This window comes from Rattus norvegicus, chromosome 1 (assembly GCF_021556685.1).
Source record: "Rattus norvegicus strain SHRSP/BbbUtx chromosome 1, alternate assembly SHRSP_T2T, whole genome shotgun sequence".
Classification (NCBI taxonomy): domain Eukaryota; kingdom Metazoa; phylum Chordata; class Mammalia; order Rodentia; family Muridae; genus Rattus; species Rattus norvegicus.
In genome coordinates, this window is record NC_141534.1 from 166,767,540 (window position 1) to 166,779,779 (window position 12,240).

At 45.6% G+C, this 12,240-nt stretch overlaps 1 protein-coding gene across 4 annotated transcripts in view; it reads left to right on the forward strand.

The window, feature by feature from the left end:
• The first annotated feature begins 146 nt into the window (after positions 1–146).
• The window catches only part of Xrra1 (X-ray radiation resistance associated 1), a 64,656-nt gene continuing 52,562 nt past the window's right edge, over positions 147–12,240 (forward strand). For 2 of the 4 annotated variants that reach the window (NM_001432344.1, NM_001432346.1), the window contains 3 exon segments: positions 147–304; positions 3,471–3,538; positions 8,578–8,675. In NM_001432344.1, coding sequence (NP_001419273.1) covers positions 8,582–8,675 — 94 coding nt within the window. In that variant the 5' untranslated portion in view covers positions 147–304; positions 3,471–3,538; positions 8,578–8,581. 4 annotated transcript variants of the gene reach the window in all.

Here is a 12,240-nt window from a genome sequence, read left to right on the forward strand (position 1 = left end):
GGCTGAAGCTATTCATGTGATGCGCAACGCAGAGCCCATCGGGACCCGTAGTTCAGTGTGCTTACGAGGGCTGAAAGTGGCCGCGGGGCTTGACGGGACTTGTAGTTAGAATCTGCCGTCGCCAGTTGCCGCCTCCGTTGCTAGCCACACCGTCGCGGTTACTAAGGAGTGGGTGGGGAAGGTTGTGGCAAGCGCCACCGTGGAGCGACTCCGAGATTCCCGTGAGGCTCGCAGGCGTGCACTCCGCCTGACAGAGACCTCGCCTCCGCGGGTTCTTCGGAGGCGGAAACGACGCCGAAGACAGGTGTGGCTGGAAATTTAAGTTTGCTTGAGTTATGAGGCTTTCCGGCCCCAAAAGTTGTGTCCTAAGAAGAGAGGTAGAGCCTGACTTTACCCTTTTCTATCCCTGGTTGTAGAACATTAGCTCGATTATTCTCCCCAACGTGACGATCATCTTAGCTTTTAGTGATGTTTCCTGTAGAACTATCATTTATTTAATGCCTACTGTGTGCCAGGCAGTGCCCTACATGCACTTACACCCACCCATTCTGTGTCAGTCTCAGGATAATGCTGTTTAGACAAGAAAAGGAATTTACCAGAAGCCAGAGAGCATGGGTCAGAACACACTTGAAGCCAACCTTTTAGTTTTTAACTTAAAAACATGTTTCCAGTTTGGCAGTGTGATTTTATTAATATTGAGAAAAAATATTGAGCACCAATAAAACTTGCCACTAAAACTAAGGCATATAAGGAAAACAAATCTGGTTGCTAATCTAGAAGCCTAAAATTATCACATAGTAATATCACTTTATGTCGTATTACATTGCATTATTTAGTTTTTATACCTACATATTTTCCATATGTATACAGGTGATCAGCCAGATGCTAGGGGGTCATAGGTGATCAGTGGTCTCATGAGCATTCAATCATGTGATGAAATAGGGCTGTCCAGTGCAGATGTCCCATTCTAAGATATGATATGAATTCACTAGACATTTTGTTTTCTTTTGTTTTTGTTGTTTTGTTTTTCTTTTTCTTTTTCTGAGATTTTGTTTTAGGTCTCTTTTCTGAGCTCCTTTTGTTTTGGGTCTCACTGTAAGGTCCAGCTATCCTGAAACTCACTGTGTAGACAGACTGGCTTCAAACTCAGAGATCCACCTGCCTCTTCCTCCTTAGTGCTGGAACTACTACCACGCCCAGCCTTTGAATTGCTTAGCATGTCCTCAGTCCTCTTCTAGATACTTAGAATATACCTCTGAATGAAAGAGACAAAATGTTCTTGGCAAAGCTATGTCTCCATGAAAACATGATCGCTAAAAAATAGATTAGATTTCATCCTCTATTAAGCAATTCCTGGCCATTCCAGTTGTAAGGGTCCAAAAATTGCTGAAGGAAGACCCCAGACTCAGTATACAGAAACAAAGCGTTTATTCTGAAGAAACAACCAGCATTGGGGGGCCATCCATTCTTTGAAGTGGTGACCCCAGATAAAGGCACACAGGCCTTCTTAAAAGGAACCGGGAGAACTCTCTAGAAGGATTAGGTAATCTAAAATTTCATTGGTGGGTGCTAGGGGGTCATAGGTGATCAGTGGTCTCATGAGCATTCAATCATGTGATGAAATAGGGCTGTCCAGTGCAGATGTCCCATTCTAAGATATGATATTTCCCCATTCTTGTGGTTATTTCCAGGCTGCTCTTAGGAGAGGGTTCTATGATCTTGTTCTGGACTATATGGTCTGTTCCTAGAGCTGGTGCCTTATGACCTAGTTTCTGGGACTTAAGGTCTATTCCTGAAACTGGTGTCTTACAGTCTTTTTTTTTTTTGAAATCGGACCTGGTCCTCAAAATGGAGACAAATGGGGGACATTAAATGAGGATAAATGGGGACAAATGGGGTTTATATTGTCCTTTCACAATCGGATGTCTCATAAATTTTGGTTGTTGCCACTCATCCCTCTTGTCACTTCTCCTTTTCTTAGCACCCAGCTCTGTCAAACCTCCCTTGGCCCTTGCTTTTGCCTTCCTTGCAGGCAAAACGAAGTACCCATGCAGCAGTTCGTTTATGCCTCTGTTTAGTTGAGGTAGCATTTATTAAGAGTCATCCTTCTGTAGGCCATGTCCTGTTTGAGATGCTGGAGATGAAGAGGTTACTAGAACCCAGGCTTGGCTTTGGAAGGCCTCAGCCTGAGGTGGAGGTCAGAAAAGCAGGTCATTCTACTACATTGTAATGGAATTGTAACCTCCATTACTCTAGGCCCGGGGTCTAGAGAGATGACTCAGCAGTTAAGAAAGAGCACTTGGCATTTTTGCAGAGCATTCCAGCTCAGTTCCCAGCACCCACACGAAGGCTCACAACCGTCTATAATTCCAGTTCCAAGGGATCCAGTGCCCTATTTTGTCTCCCATGGGCATTGGGTACACATGCATACATGTAGGCAAAACACATCAGATAAAATTAAATTTTATAAAAGAATAAAGTGGGCCTGAGGTAGTAGCAGAGGGTCAATCTGGGAGCAGAGAGGTCCAAGAAAATTAATTGCATGAACCAAGATAAAGACAAAACAGCAGAACATGCAAATGGTTGCAAATCAGGAGCATCAGTGCCCGTGTGGGAGTCCGATGTGGGGGCGATGCAGGCACACAGTTGTAGGAAAGGGGCAAATAGACAAAAGGTACACGTGTGTTGGAGCTGGGAGGTACTAAAGTCAGCTTGAGGTTGGCTTTCAAGTTTGAGATGGAGTCCAGAGGTAGCTGAAGGTAACACTCAAATCTGGACCTTGGACTTTCATTTTCTGCCATAAAGAGAAGTTCATGCTTCTATTGGGGCTACATTCGAGAAAAGTGTAACTAGGAGCTATGCCCCCTTCTGGGCCCTTTAGTTGTACTCCACACCTTCCCATCTACAGTTCCTCATGCTGAGTTGGGGTTTCTGTAGTTATTTATGTCCTGGGTAATACCTGAGTTGGATGTATTCTTTGTGTTCCGTGCATAGCATTTATCTTTCCCAGGCTGGGCCTTGTCCTTCGACATTGTTTCTTCTGCTTCTGTTCCACAGAAATGGATTTCATTAAACAGATGCTGTAGATGGCCCCTTCCTTTACCCTTGGTCCCTCTGGTAGAATGCTTAGACAGTGCAGCTGCTCTCCACTCTTCGACAATGTGGCTCTTATAAATCTCTGCCCACGTCTGTTTCAGTGTCTTTGGTGTGTGTGCATGTGTGATCCCCAGGATGAAAACCAGGGCCCTGAGCATACTACATACATTCCCGGCCCCCTTTCTCTTCATAGCTGTCCCAGCGTTTTCTTGGAATTGTTTTCAGTCTCTTATCCCCACTACACACGTCCTGACCTTCATACAAGACACAGTTTGGAGCATAAGGCTCCATCTATCCAAAACGTATGGTATAATCGCTAAGGTTCAAGCGTTCTTAACAACAGGCTAAAAAGAACCACGTTATCTCTCTTACAGGTAAAGAGACAGGTAAAGAAGCAAAAGCAAAAGGAAGGCAAAGAATCACTCCCGAAGTCAAAGATCAGGTAAGTACCAAATAGACAGGCAACTAGGCCCCAGTATACTGGTGAATTGCCAGAGCCTTCTCTAGCAGCTGCCATCTCTAGCATCCATCTCTAGTGATTTATACAGGCACCCCCTGGCTAGCTGTCTATCCCCTGGCTTGCTGATAGATTGGTTGACCTCCAGAGAGGTTTCCTGAAAAACAAACCATCTGATTTTGAAGCTGGTCACCTGCCCTTTTTTAGAGAATGCTAGGCTCTGTGTTAGGCATCAGGCTGTTCTAGTTTGGCGCTCTACTGCTATGATAAAAACACTGACAAAAACAAACTGAGGGAGAAAGGGGTTTGCTTGTCTCACAAATTCTGATCACAGTTATCAACCAGGGGAACCACAGCAGAACTGAGCAGGGCAGGAACTGAAGCAGAGACCACAGAGGAATGCCTGCTTACTTAGCTTGCTTCTCCAATAACCTAGGATGCCTTGCGACTGAGACCTGGGCGCTCCCCACATCAGCCATTAATCAAAACTATATACGGAGGCTTGCCCACAAGCCAGACTGATAGAAACGTTTTTCTCAGTTGATATTATACTTCCTAGATGACACTAACCCCAGTTCTCGTCCATTGACAAAAACAAACAAACTAATCAGGAAGTGGGCTTATGTAGATGAGGTGATCACAGCCCCTAAAACAGGTGGGAAGCTGGTGAGGGGAGCAAGACAGCAAGACAGTCATATGACAGTAGGACATATGACTCCAGAGGTACAGAGTGTCAGAGGACCACGTGAGAAAAGCCTCCCACCCCTTAGCGGGAGGAGCTCAGGGATCAGAATACACAGACTGCTCACTGGACCAGAGGAGAGCCCAGTCTTTACTTATTCATCCAGCAGATTATTCTGGAATCTGTTACGTGCTAGATGCTGTTAGCATAAACAGACAATTAAGTACCTAACACTGTCCTTTCCCTTGAGGGACATTAGAGAGATCAGATTTATACACATCTTTTGGTCCCAGGAGTACCACCGTGTCAGGCTCACTCCGTTCAGTGCTCCTTATGCGCTGGATCCCACGGGGAGAAGAGAAGCAGTGAGTTAGCTCCTAGTCCCTCGGGGGAGCATCGCATGGTTGGCGTCTGTCTGATGAGGTCGAAAGTGCTTGAGTCATAAAGGAGAGGACTATGTAGTGAATGAATAAGCAGAGTCCAGCCAAAGCACAACTGTTTCTCACTATGGAGTCCAGTGAAGGCTTTGAGAGGGGCGGCATGTGCTCGGGGCGTAGAAAGATGGCTTTTCTCCACGCACCTTATCCGTGGCTTCAGTTCGTTCTCACCGAAGCTCCCCGAGGCACCGCATTTTTAGGTTCTTTTTCTTTGTGGGAAAACAGGCTCAGAGAGGTAAAGTGACTGGTTCAAGGCCATGCGGCTTTGTAGCAGAAACTAGAGCCAAACTTGTTCAGGAACTGCCCATTACCTTCCGCCTCACCTCAGGTTTGTCTCTCCAAGGAAACCTCTCCCCAGGACACCTCCACCCTGCTTCCCTCCTGTCATTTATGAATTCTTCCTACACTCTGCATATCACATCACAGTCTTCACGGAACTCCATTCCCTCAGCCAGAGGGGCTCGGAGAGTCTTACGTTATCTGAAGCTGCCCCAAAGCAGATTTTTTTTTTTTTTTTTTGGTTCTTTTTTTCGGAGCTGGGGACCGAACCCAGGGCCTTGCGCTTCCTAAGCAATCGCTCTACCACTGAGCTAAATCCCCAACCCTTTTTTTTTTTTTTTTTTTGATAACTAAAGTCTGTTAAGGAAAAGTCTGTAGGTTTCACAATTTAGGAGACTTAGATCTCTGAGAGGCCTGCCCGCAAGTGAATTGTAATGGATGAGACAAACCAGGTGGACAGAGTGAGAAAGGATATGTTATGTGGAAGCAATACTAAGCACAAAGGACGAAGCTGGAAACCCTATTTTCTATATACCCTCATAGACTGAATGGACAGGAGTGGCTAGGCTGGGAAGGCAGGGTAGAGATACCAAGGACCTCAGAGAAGAGGTTTCAAGAACAGGATGGTGGCCTTGGGTTCAGTGGGGAGAGCACCTGCCCAGTGTTGTCTGAGGCCCTGGGTTCCCACTCCAGCAAAGCAAAAGCAAAATGTTTGTTTAGCTAAACAAACAAAAATCAACTAGGGCCTCTGGCTTTCCGGAGAAAATCAAGTCAGAAGGGTGTGGTGGCAGTCTAGGTTGAATACAGTCTGAGGATGAACAAAGACAGTGGAGAAGAAGAATAGACTGCTAGACCAATGTGAGTAGAGATTTTGCTAAGCAAATGACCAATAGACGCACAGGATAAGAAGAAAGGCTCGGGGTCCAGGGCAGTGTCCAGGCCGCATAGGGTAGTCCCCTCCCTGCTGTGCATTTCCAGGCAATAGCCAATGCTTGTTGGCGACTTTTTTGTCTGTTTGCTTTTGAACTGAATTTTGTGACCTGTGAAAGTCAAAGGATTTTCATCACAGGAAACTATCAGCAGCCTCAGAGTTAACTATCTTCCCAGAGCTGCTTGGTTTGGCCTGCACATTGTTCCAAAATGATAGATGAATTGCTCGTGCTTAAATAATCAGATTCCATACAAAAAGCAAAAAAACAAAAAACAAAATGGAGAGGCAGGGTGTGTGTGGCATCTCATGCAACTGGGGAGGACTGAATAGGAGCTGCTCCTGCAGGCGCACACACTCACACACCTACCCTCTGCTTCCCTCCGCTCTCTGGCATCCAGCTTTCTCTACTCTCTTCTATAGCTGTCCCAACTCCTGTGAAGGCCTATATTTGCCACACTTAGCTACTTATGTTGGTTTATGAAAGGTCTGACACCAGAAAAATAAGGACTGATAGATACAGATGATAAATATGAGGGGCTTTTTGGTTTGGTTTGGTTTGGTTTGGTTTGGTTTGGCTTTGGCTTTGGTTTGGTTTGGTTTGGCTTTGGTTTTTTGTGGTCCTAGGACTAAACTCAAGCTTTTGCACGTGCCAGGCAAGGCTCTTTGCCATTGTTCCTGAACTCTGCAAGACACTTTAACTTCCTGTTTCCTGACAGGTGATACATTCAACTGTGTTTAGGGGTAGCTGCTCCTTGGAGGAATTATTCTGAAGACAGTAACAATTTGATTAAAAAAAAAAAAAGAAAAGCCCAAGTCAAATCCTGGAGGCAGAAACACATCTTACTTCCCAATTTCTGTCTGTCTACATGGGCACACATTTCTGTTTGTATACATGTATGTACATACATGTACAACCAACAGGAAGTGAGAGGTTATTTCCTTTGTGTTCTTTTATTCCTTAGGTGGTAGAGAAATGGACCAGTCAGGATATGCAAAATGTCTTCCCTATTGTAGCTGTCCCGGAGGGAACCTTCCTTCCCTGTCCCTCTTTCTCCTCAATGGAGGAACCCGTCCCCTAGACTCCAACCACCCTTCCCCGATTGCTCCCAGATGGGGTTAAGGCTGCCCATCTTTCTCATCCTCTCCTCCTCAGATCTGCTCCGTCCTCTTGGTGACAGGTATATAGCCGAGCCTTTCCCATCCTGTCAATGATAGTCATCATAGAAGACTATCAGTGTGTGCTAGCCAGGTGCTGTTCACTCTCCTCAACCCCTCCCCAAGCACTGTCTCATTAGATCATCAAAACAGTCCCACAGAAGGGGCCCACTTACTGTCTTCACTTCATAGAGGGAGAAACTGAGGCAGTGTGGTGAAATGTTAAATAATTTAAGTGTCCGAGGGCCACACAATAAGTATCTTACCAGCATTTAGCCCATGCTCTGTAGTGACTGCCCTCCAAGGCTGGAACCAGTGTGAACACATTAGTTGCTTTTGCTCCCTTTGGGAGCCAGGGAGTGCATCCACAGACATTCCCCACATCCCACACCCTGAAACCCTGCCCTGTTGCCTGCTTTCTCTTGACTGTGCCTTACTGCTTGCCTCTCTCCTCTCTTTCACAGCCAGGCCTTGCTTGCAGTTACCTTGCTTGCCTTACTCTACCTCCCTCTCCCTGCTCCTCTGAACATCAGATTTAGTTCTCCCCTTCCCTGGAAGCTGACTGTTCTTTCCTCATGGCTTGTGTGAGTGTTCTTACCTTACCTGGCTTCCCAGGCTCCTCCTCTCGGCTGTTTTCTCTTTATGCTAGTTTAGTTCCTATGTTCTGTGGGCCCTCATAGCTCGCACTGGCTTTATACAGTGCTCCCTGTTTGTGGTACCCATTGCCAGTCTCATTCATTGGGACCAATTCTGTCAGGCCTCCCTTCTCAACTACAGCCCTGGTCATGACTTCTACCAAACTCAGAAGTTGACTTCATCTTCCAGTCACCTAGAGTTTGAAACCACAGCCACACACACCCCCAGCCCACCCCTCATAGCAAATACCCTTTCAGGAGCAGGCACTGTCTGTCCTGTTCTGCCTTGCTGGCCAAGAGTCCCTTCCCCTTCCTGAGACTGGCAGCTTCGTCTTGAGCACTATAATGCCCTCACTTCTGGGGCTTTTTCTTTCTGGACCATTTATTCTTCTCGCCATCAGTAAATTCAGTTTACCCCTCAAACCGGATTTATCCAGTCCAAACTTTGTTTGTGCATCACTTTTCCTAAAATGTAAACCCCATTTCTCTGAACTCTGTTAAAACAAGGACAACTACCCTTCACATGTGATCTGCTCACTTCTCTGTGAAGGTAGGATTGTTGTGTCTCCCCCACCCCCCACTTTACAGATGAGGACTTTGATACTCAGTGGAGTAGAGGGACTTGCTTAGCACACAGCAAGGCAAGACAGAACCAGGATTCAAACCAGGTCTGTCTGAGCCTGATCTAGTGTTCTGCTGAGTTAGGGCTGGTTTGAATTGGAAATCCCAGGCCCCGCCTCCCTGTTCTATTCATAGCAGCCCCATTTCTGAAGCAGAGCCTCTTGGTCCTTAGATGTAGGATGCTCAGGACACAGTGGTCTTGTCAGGCTCATAATTGGCACTGGGTGAAGGGTTCCCCTGCACCTTTTTACTCTTCTGACTCCCCACTGCCCTGTATCCCTCAGGGAGATGGTGTCTTCAGGAATATACAAAATGGATAATGGGAAACCTTGCCTCAACAACTGCTTTCCAGCCAAAAGTCTCCTTCGGTTGCCGGAAGAAGGTGAGGTGACTTCTCTGTTGCTGCCTACACCCTGCCTTGCGCCATTTTTCCTCATTTTCTCCTTGCCACTCAGGCCCATCCCCTCCTATCCCTCTTTTTGCAACAGCCTCAGTAGGCCTTCTGCAGTGTGTGTTTAACCACCATGGCTTCTGTTCAGTGGCCTCTCGTTGCTGACCCCATAGAGGCCCGCCATGTCAATTGCAGCCTAATGGACCCTTACTCTCTGCCACAACCCCATTCCTTTATTTATGCTTCTTTCCCAGGATGCTGTTTTCACAAAGCTTCTGGATTTGCCCCGAGTGTTCCAGTCTTCCTTCCAGTTAGGCAGAGTCTTCCATCCATGAAGCCCTACCCTTCTCCCACAGTTTTCAGAGGACCGTCTTATGACCCCCGAGTCTGCTGTGCACCGTTCTTCCCATTTCTCTCTGTTCCACTCCTGAATGAAGTTGCTAATGCTTCTGTAGGTTTCCAATCTCCATCTAGTTAACCCCCTTCCCCCAGCAGGGACTTTTAAAGTGAGCACAGCTTTAGAGATGGAGCACTGTCTAGAAGTCAGTTCTCTGCTGCTTTGGATGAGTAAGTCAAGAGAAAGGGCCACCTTCTTTAACCTTTGTTTTTGTGACTTGTTAAGTATTCCCTTACCTTCAGTAGGGGGATTGACTAGTCAATGAGTAATATAAACCACATATGTGTGTAAACTATACATGTGTACACACACACACACACACACACACACACACACACCATCATTCATCATTCCATACATATACACCTGATAAGGTTTAATTCACAAACTAGGAATAGTAGGGGATTAACTTAAAGAGTTAAAACTGTTCTAGTTAGCTGATAGTAAGTAGAATAATTATATCAGTATGTAAAATGATAAGTTATATAACTGCAGGCTTTCCACTTGCACTTAAGTTCCCCAAAATACTGACTCTGAGATCTAATATGAATAAGTGCTCGGCTCATGGACTTTGACTCACTTCCACTACCTCGTAACTCACGTATCCCGTTTGAACTAGTCTTAGTCGTGCCACGTGGCTAGTTACCGCTCCTTCACTATTGTGCAACCAGCTTCCTCAGGGTTGGGGTGGGGGCAGTCTTCCCACACCTCACTCAATCCCAGAATTTCTCTGTCTCTGCCAGATGTCCCACTCTCTAATCCTGCCTCAGCTCATTGGCCAGCCAGGCCTTTATTGACAGGTGAAGGCTTTCACACAGTGCACAAGAGATTATCTTGTTTTAAATTCTTCTTTATTTCTGGGATTTCTCATTTTTAATATTTTTTTTGGTCGTAGTTGAGTACTAGCAACTGAAAACAGAGAAAATCTTGGAAAGGGGGACCATGGAATGCATAGGCTATTGGTTGACTCTTCTCTAGCCTATTCTCCAATTTGTTTGGGGTTTAGTAACTAGGGATCAACTGTAGGGCCTCACACGTGACAGACCAGGGTTTTACCACTGAGCTGCATCTCAGCCCTGTTCTCCCTGCTTCCACAAAGGGACTCAGTTTGTGTCAATCTTGGCCACCTACTTGTTTGAATCTGTGAGGAAACAATCAGTGTGGTTTTATCCTTTCTCTCTCTTCCTTCCTCCCTTCCTCCCCGCCTCAAACTCTCCAAACATAAAAGAAAGAGACAGAGAAGAAAGAGTGGAGGGAGGTGCTATCTGCATGTGCTGGTGTGCATGCTCACTAAGAGCAGGGAGAAACGGACATAGCGAAGAATATACTTGCTGCCCAGATCTTAGTTTCTAAATACAATTTTCCAATGAGAGGAGTAAGAGCCCCCTAAAAAATAGATGTTCTCCGAGGCAAGGAGAAAAGAATTCAGATTGTGCTTTAAACCTCTTGTGGTACCAGAAAGTAAAGAAGTGCTCAGGAAACCATTGAGGGCAGGTTGAAAGGACACAGGAGTCAGACAACAGAGACAAGTCTGGGAAACAAATAGCCTAGATAGGGAAATAAATAATGGTAGGATAAATATTCATGAGCCCATAATGATATAAATAAACATTTATTCAAGTCAGTAAATAAGTGGGAGAGAAGAAACATCTTTTTCTTTCAGTAAAACTCTCATCAATGAATATGGAAGACATGAAGGGATATAAAACCACTATTCAAATATCACAGTAATATTTTTACAGTAAAACTCACTTTTGGGTAATATGTCAGGATTCTTTAAAGAAATAAGGAGAACAGAAGATAGGTAGATGGATGGATGGACGGATGGATAGATGATAGATAAACGAGGGGGAGAGAGAGAGAGAGAGAGAGAGAGAGAGAGAGAGAGAGAGAGAGTGTGAGAGCGCGCCAGCCCTTGGTGACCCTTGGGGAGAGTTAATCTGAAGTAGATATTTGTGTGTTTTGTTTCCTGGTGGTGAGGATGAAATCCGTGCTTTGCACAATTTGGGTAAATGTTCTACCACTGAGCTACATCCCAGCCCATTGCCTTTTTTGTTTTTCTTTTTACTGAGCATCTGTAGGTAGCCCTGACTGTCCTAGAACTCGCTATGTAGATAAGCTGACCTTGAACTCACAGAGATCCACCTGCCTCTGACTCTGGAGTGCTGGGATTAAAAACGTGCATCCCATGCCTCCCCTCCTCCGAGGCAGTCTTGAAGCAGGACTTCTTTTTCCTCTAGGAAATCTCATGTTTTGCCCCTTAATTTTCAGCTGACGGACTGAGGTAGAGTCTCCTATGTTATCAGGTGCCTCACTCACTAACATCACCTCGTCATAGATACTATTAAAAGTACAAAATGCCATCAAAGCACCAATTGCATATCATAACCCAGTGAGGCTGACATAACAGCAATTTGGGATGTAGAAAAAAATCCGGTAGAAGTATGAGAAAGGGACATTTAAACAACTTTCTAGTTATAGTTATTAGTAACAAAGGTTAAAAACCAGGAACTTCTCAGTAGTGAAATCAGGAAGACCCAACTCTGAATGAATGAGTGTTCAAAATTAGCACTGAAGGGCTGTGGAGGTGGCTTGGTAGAGAAGAGAGCCTGCAGCAGCGAGCAAGAGGACCCATCCCTGTCACGATGTGAAAACTGAGCATGGCCATATATGCCTGTCACCTCAGAACTGGGACAAAGACAGAAAGATTTCTGGGGTTTTGCTCACTGGCCAGCATAGCTGAAGTGATGAGCTTCTGGTTCAACAAGAAACTGTTTCAAGGGAACAAGGTAGAGATTGACAGAGGCACTTCCCATGTTCCTCTGGCTTCCACATGCACAGCTGCACACATTTGTGCACTGTGTGCACCCATACATCATACACACACACACACACACACACACACACACACACACACACACATCACACATCACACATCACACATCACACATCACACATAGAACAAACATTGTAGCATCAGGGTGTTGTATAATAGTACACTCCTATAACTCCAGCACTCAGGAGGCTGGGGCAAGAGACTTTTGAGGCCATCCTAGACCGTATAGTGAGAGCCTGTCTCAAGAACAAGATACCACCCCCAGAAGTAACACATAACAAGCTCTCTGATACAACACACAGGGAAAGGCACAGCTTGCTTTT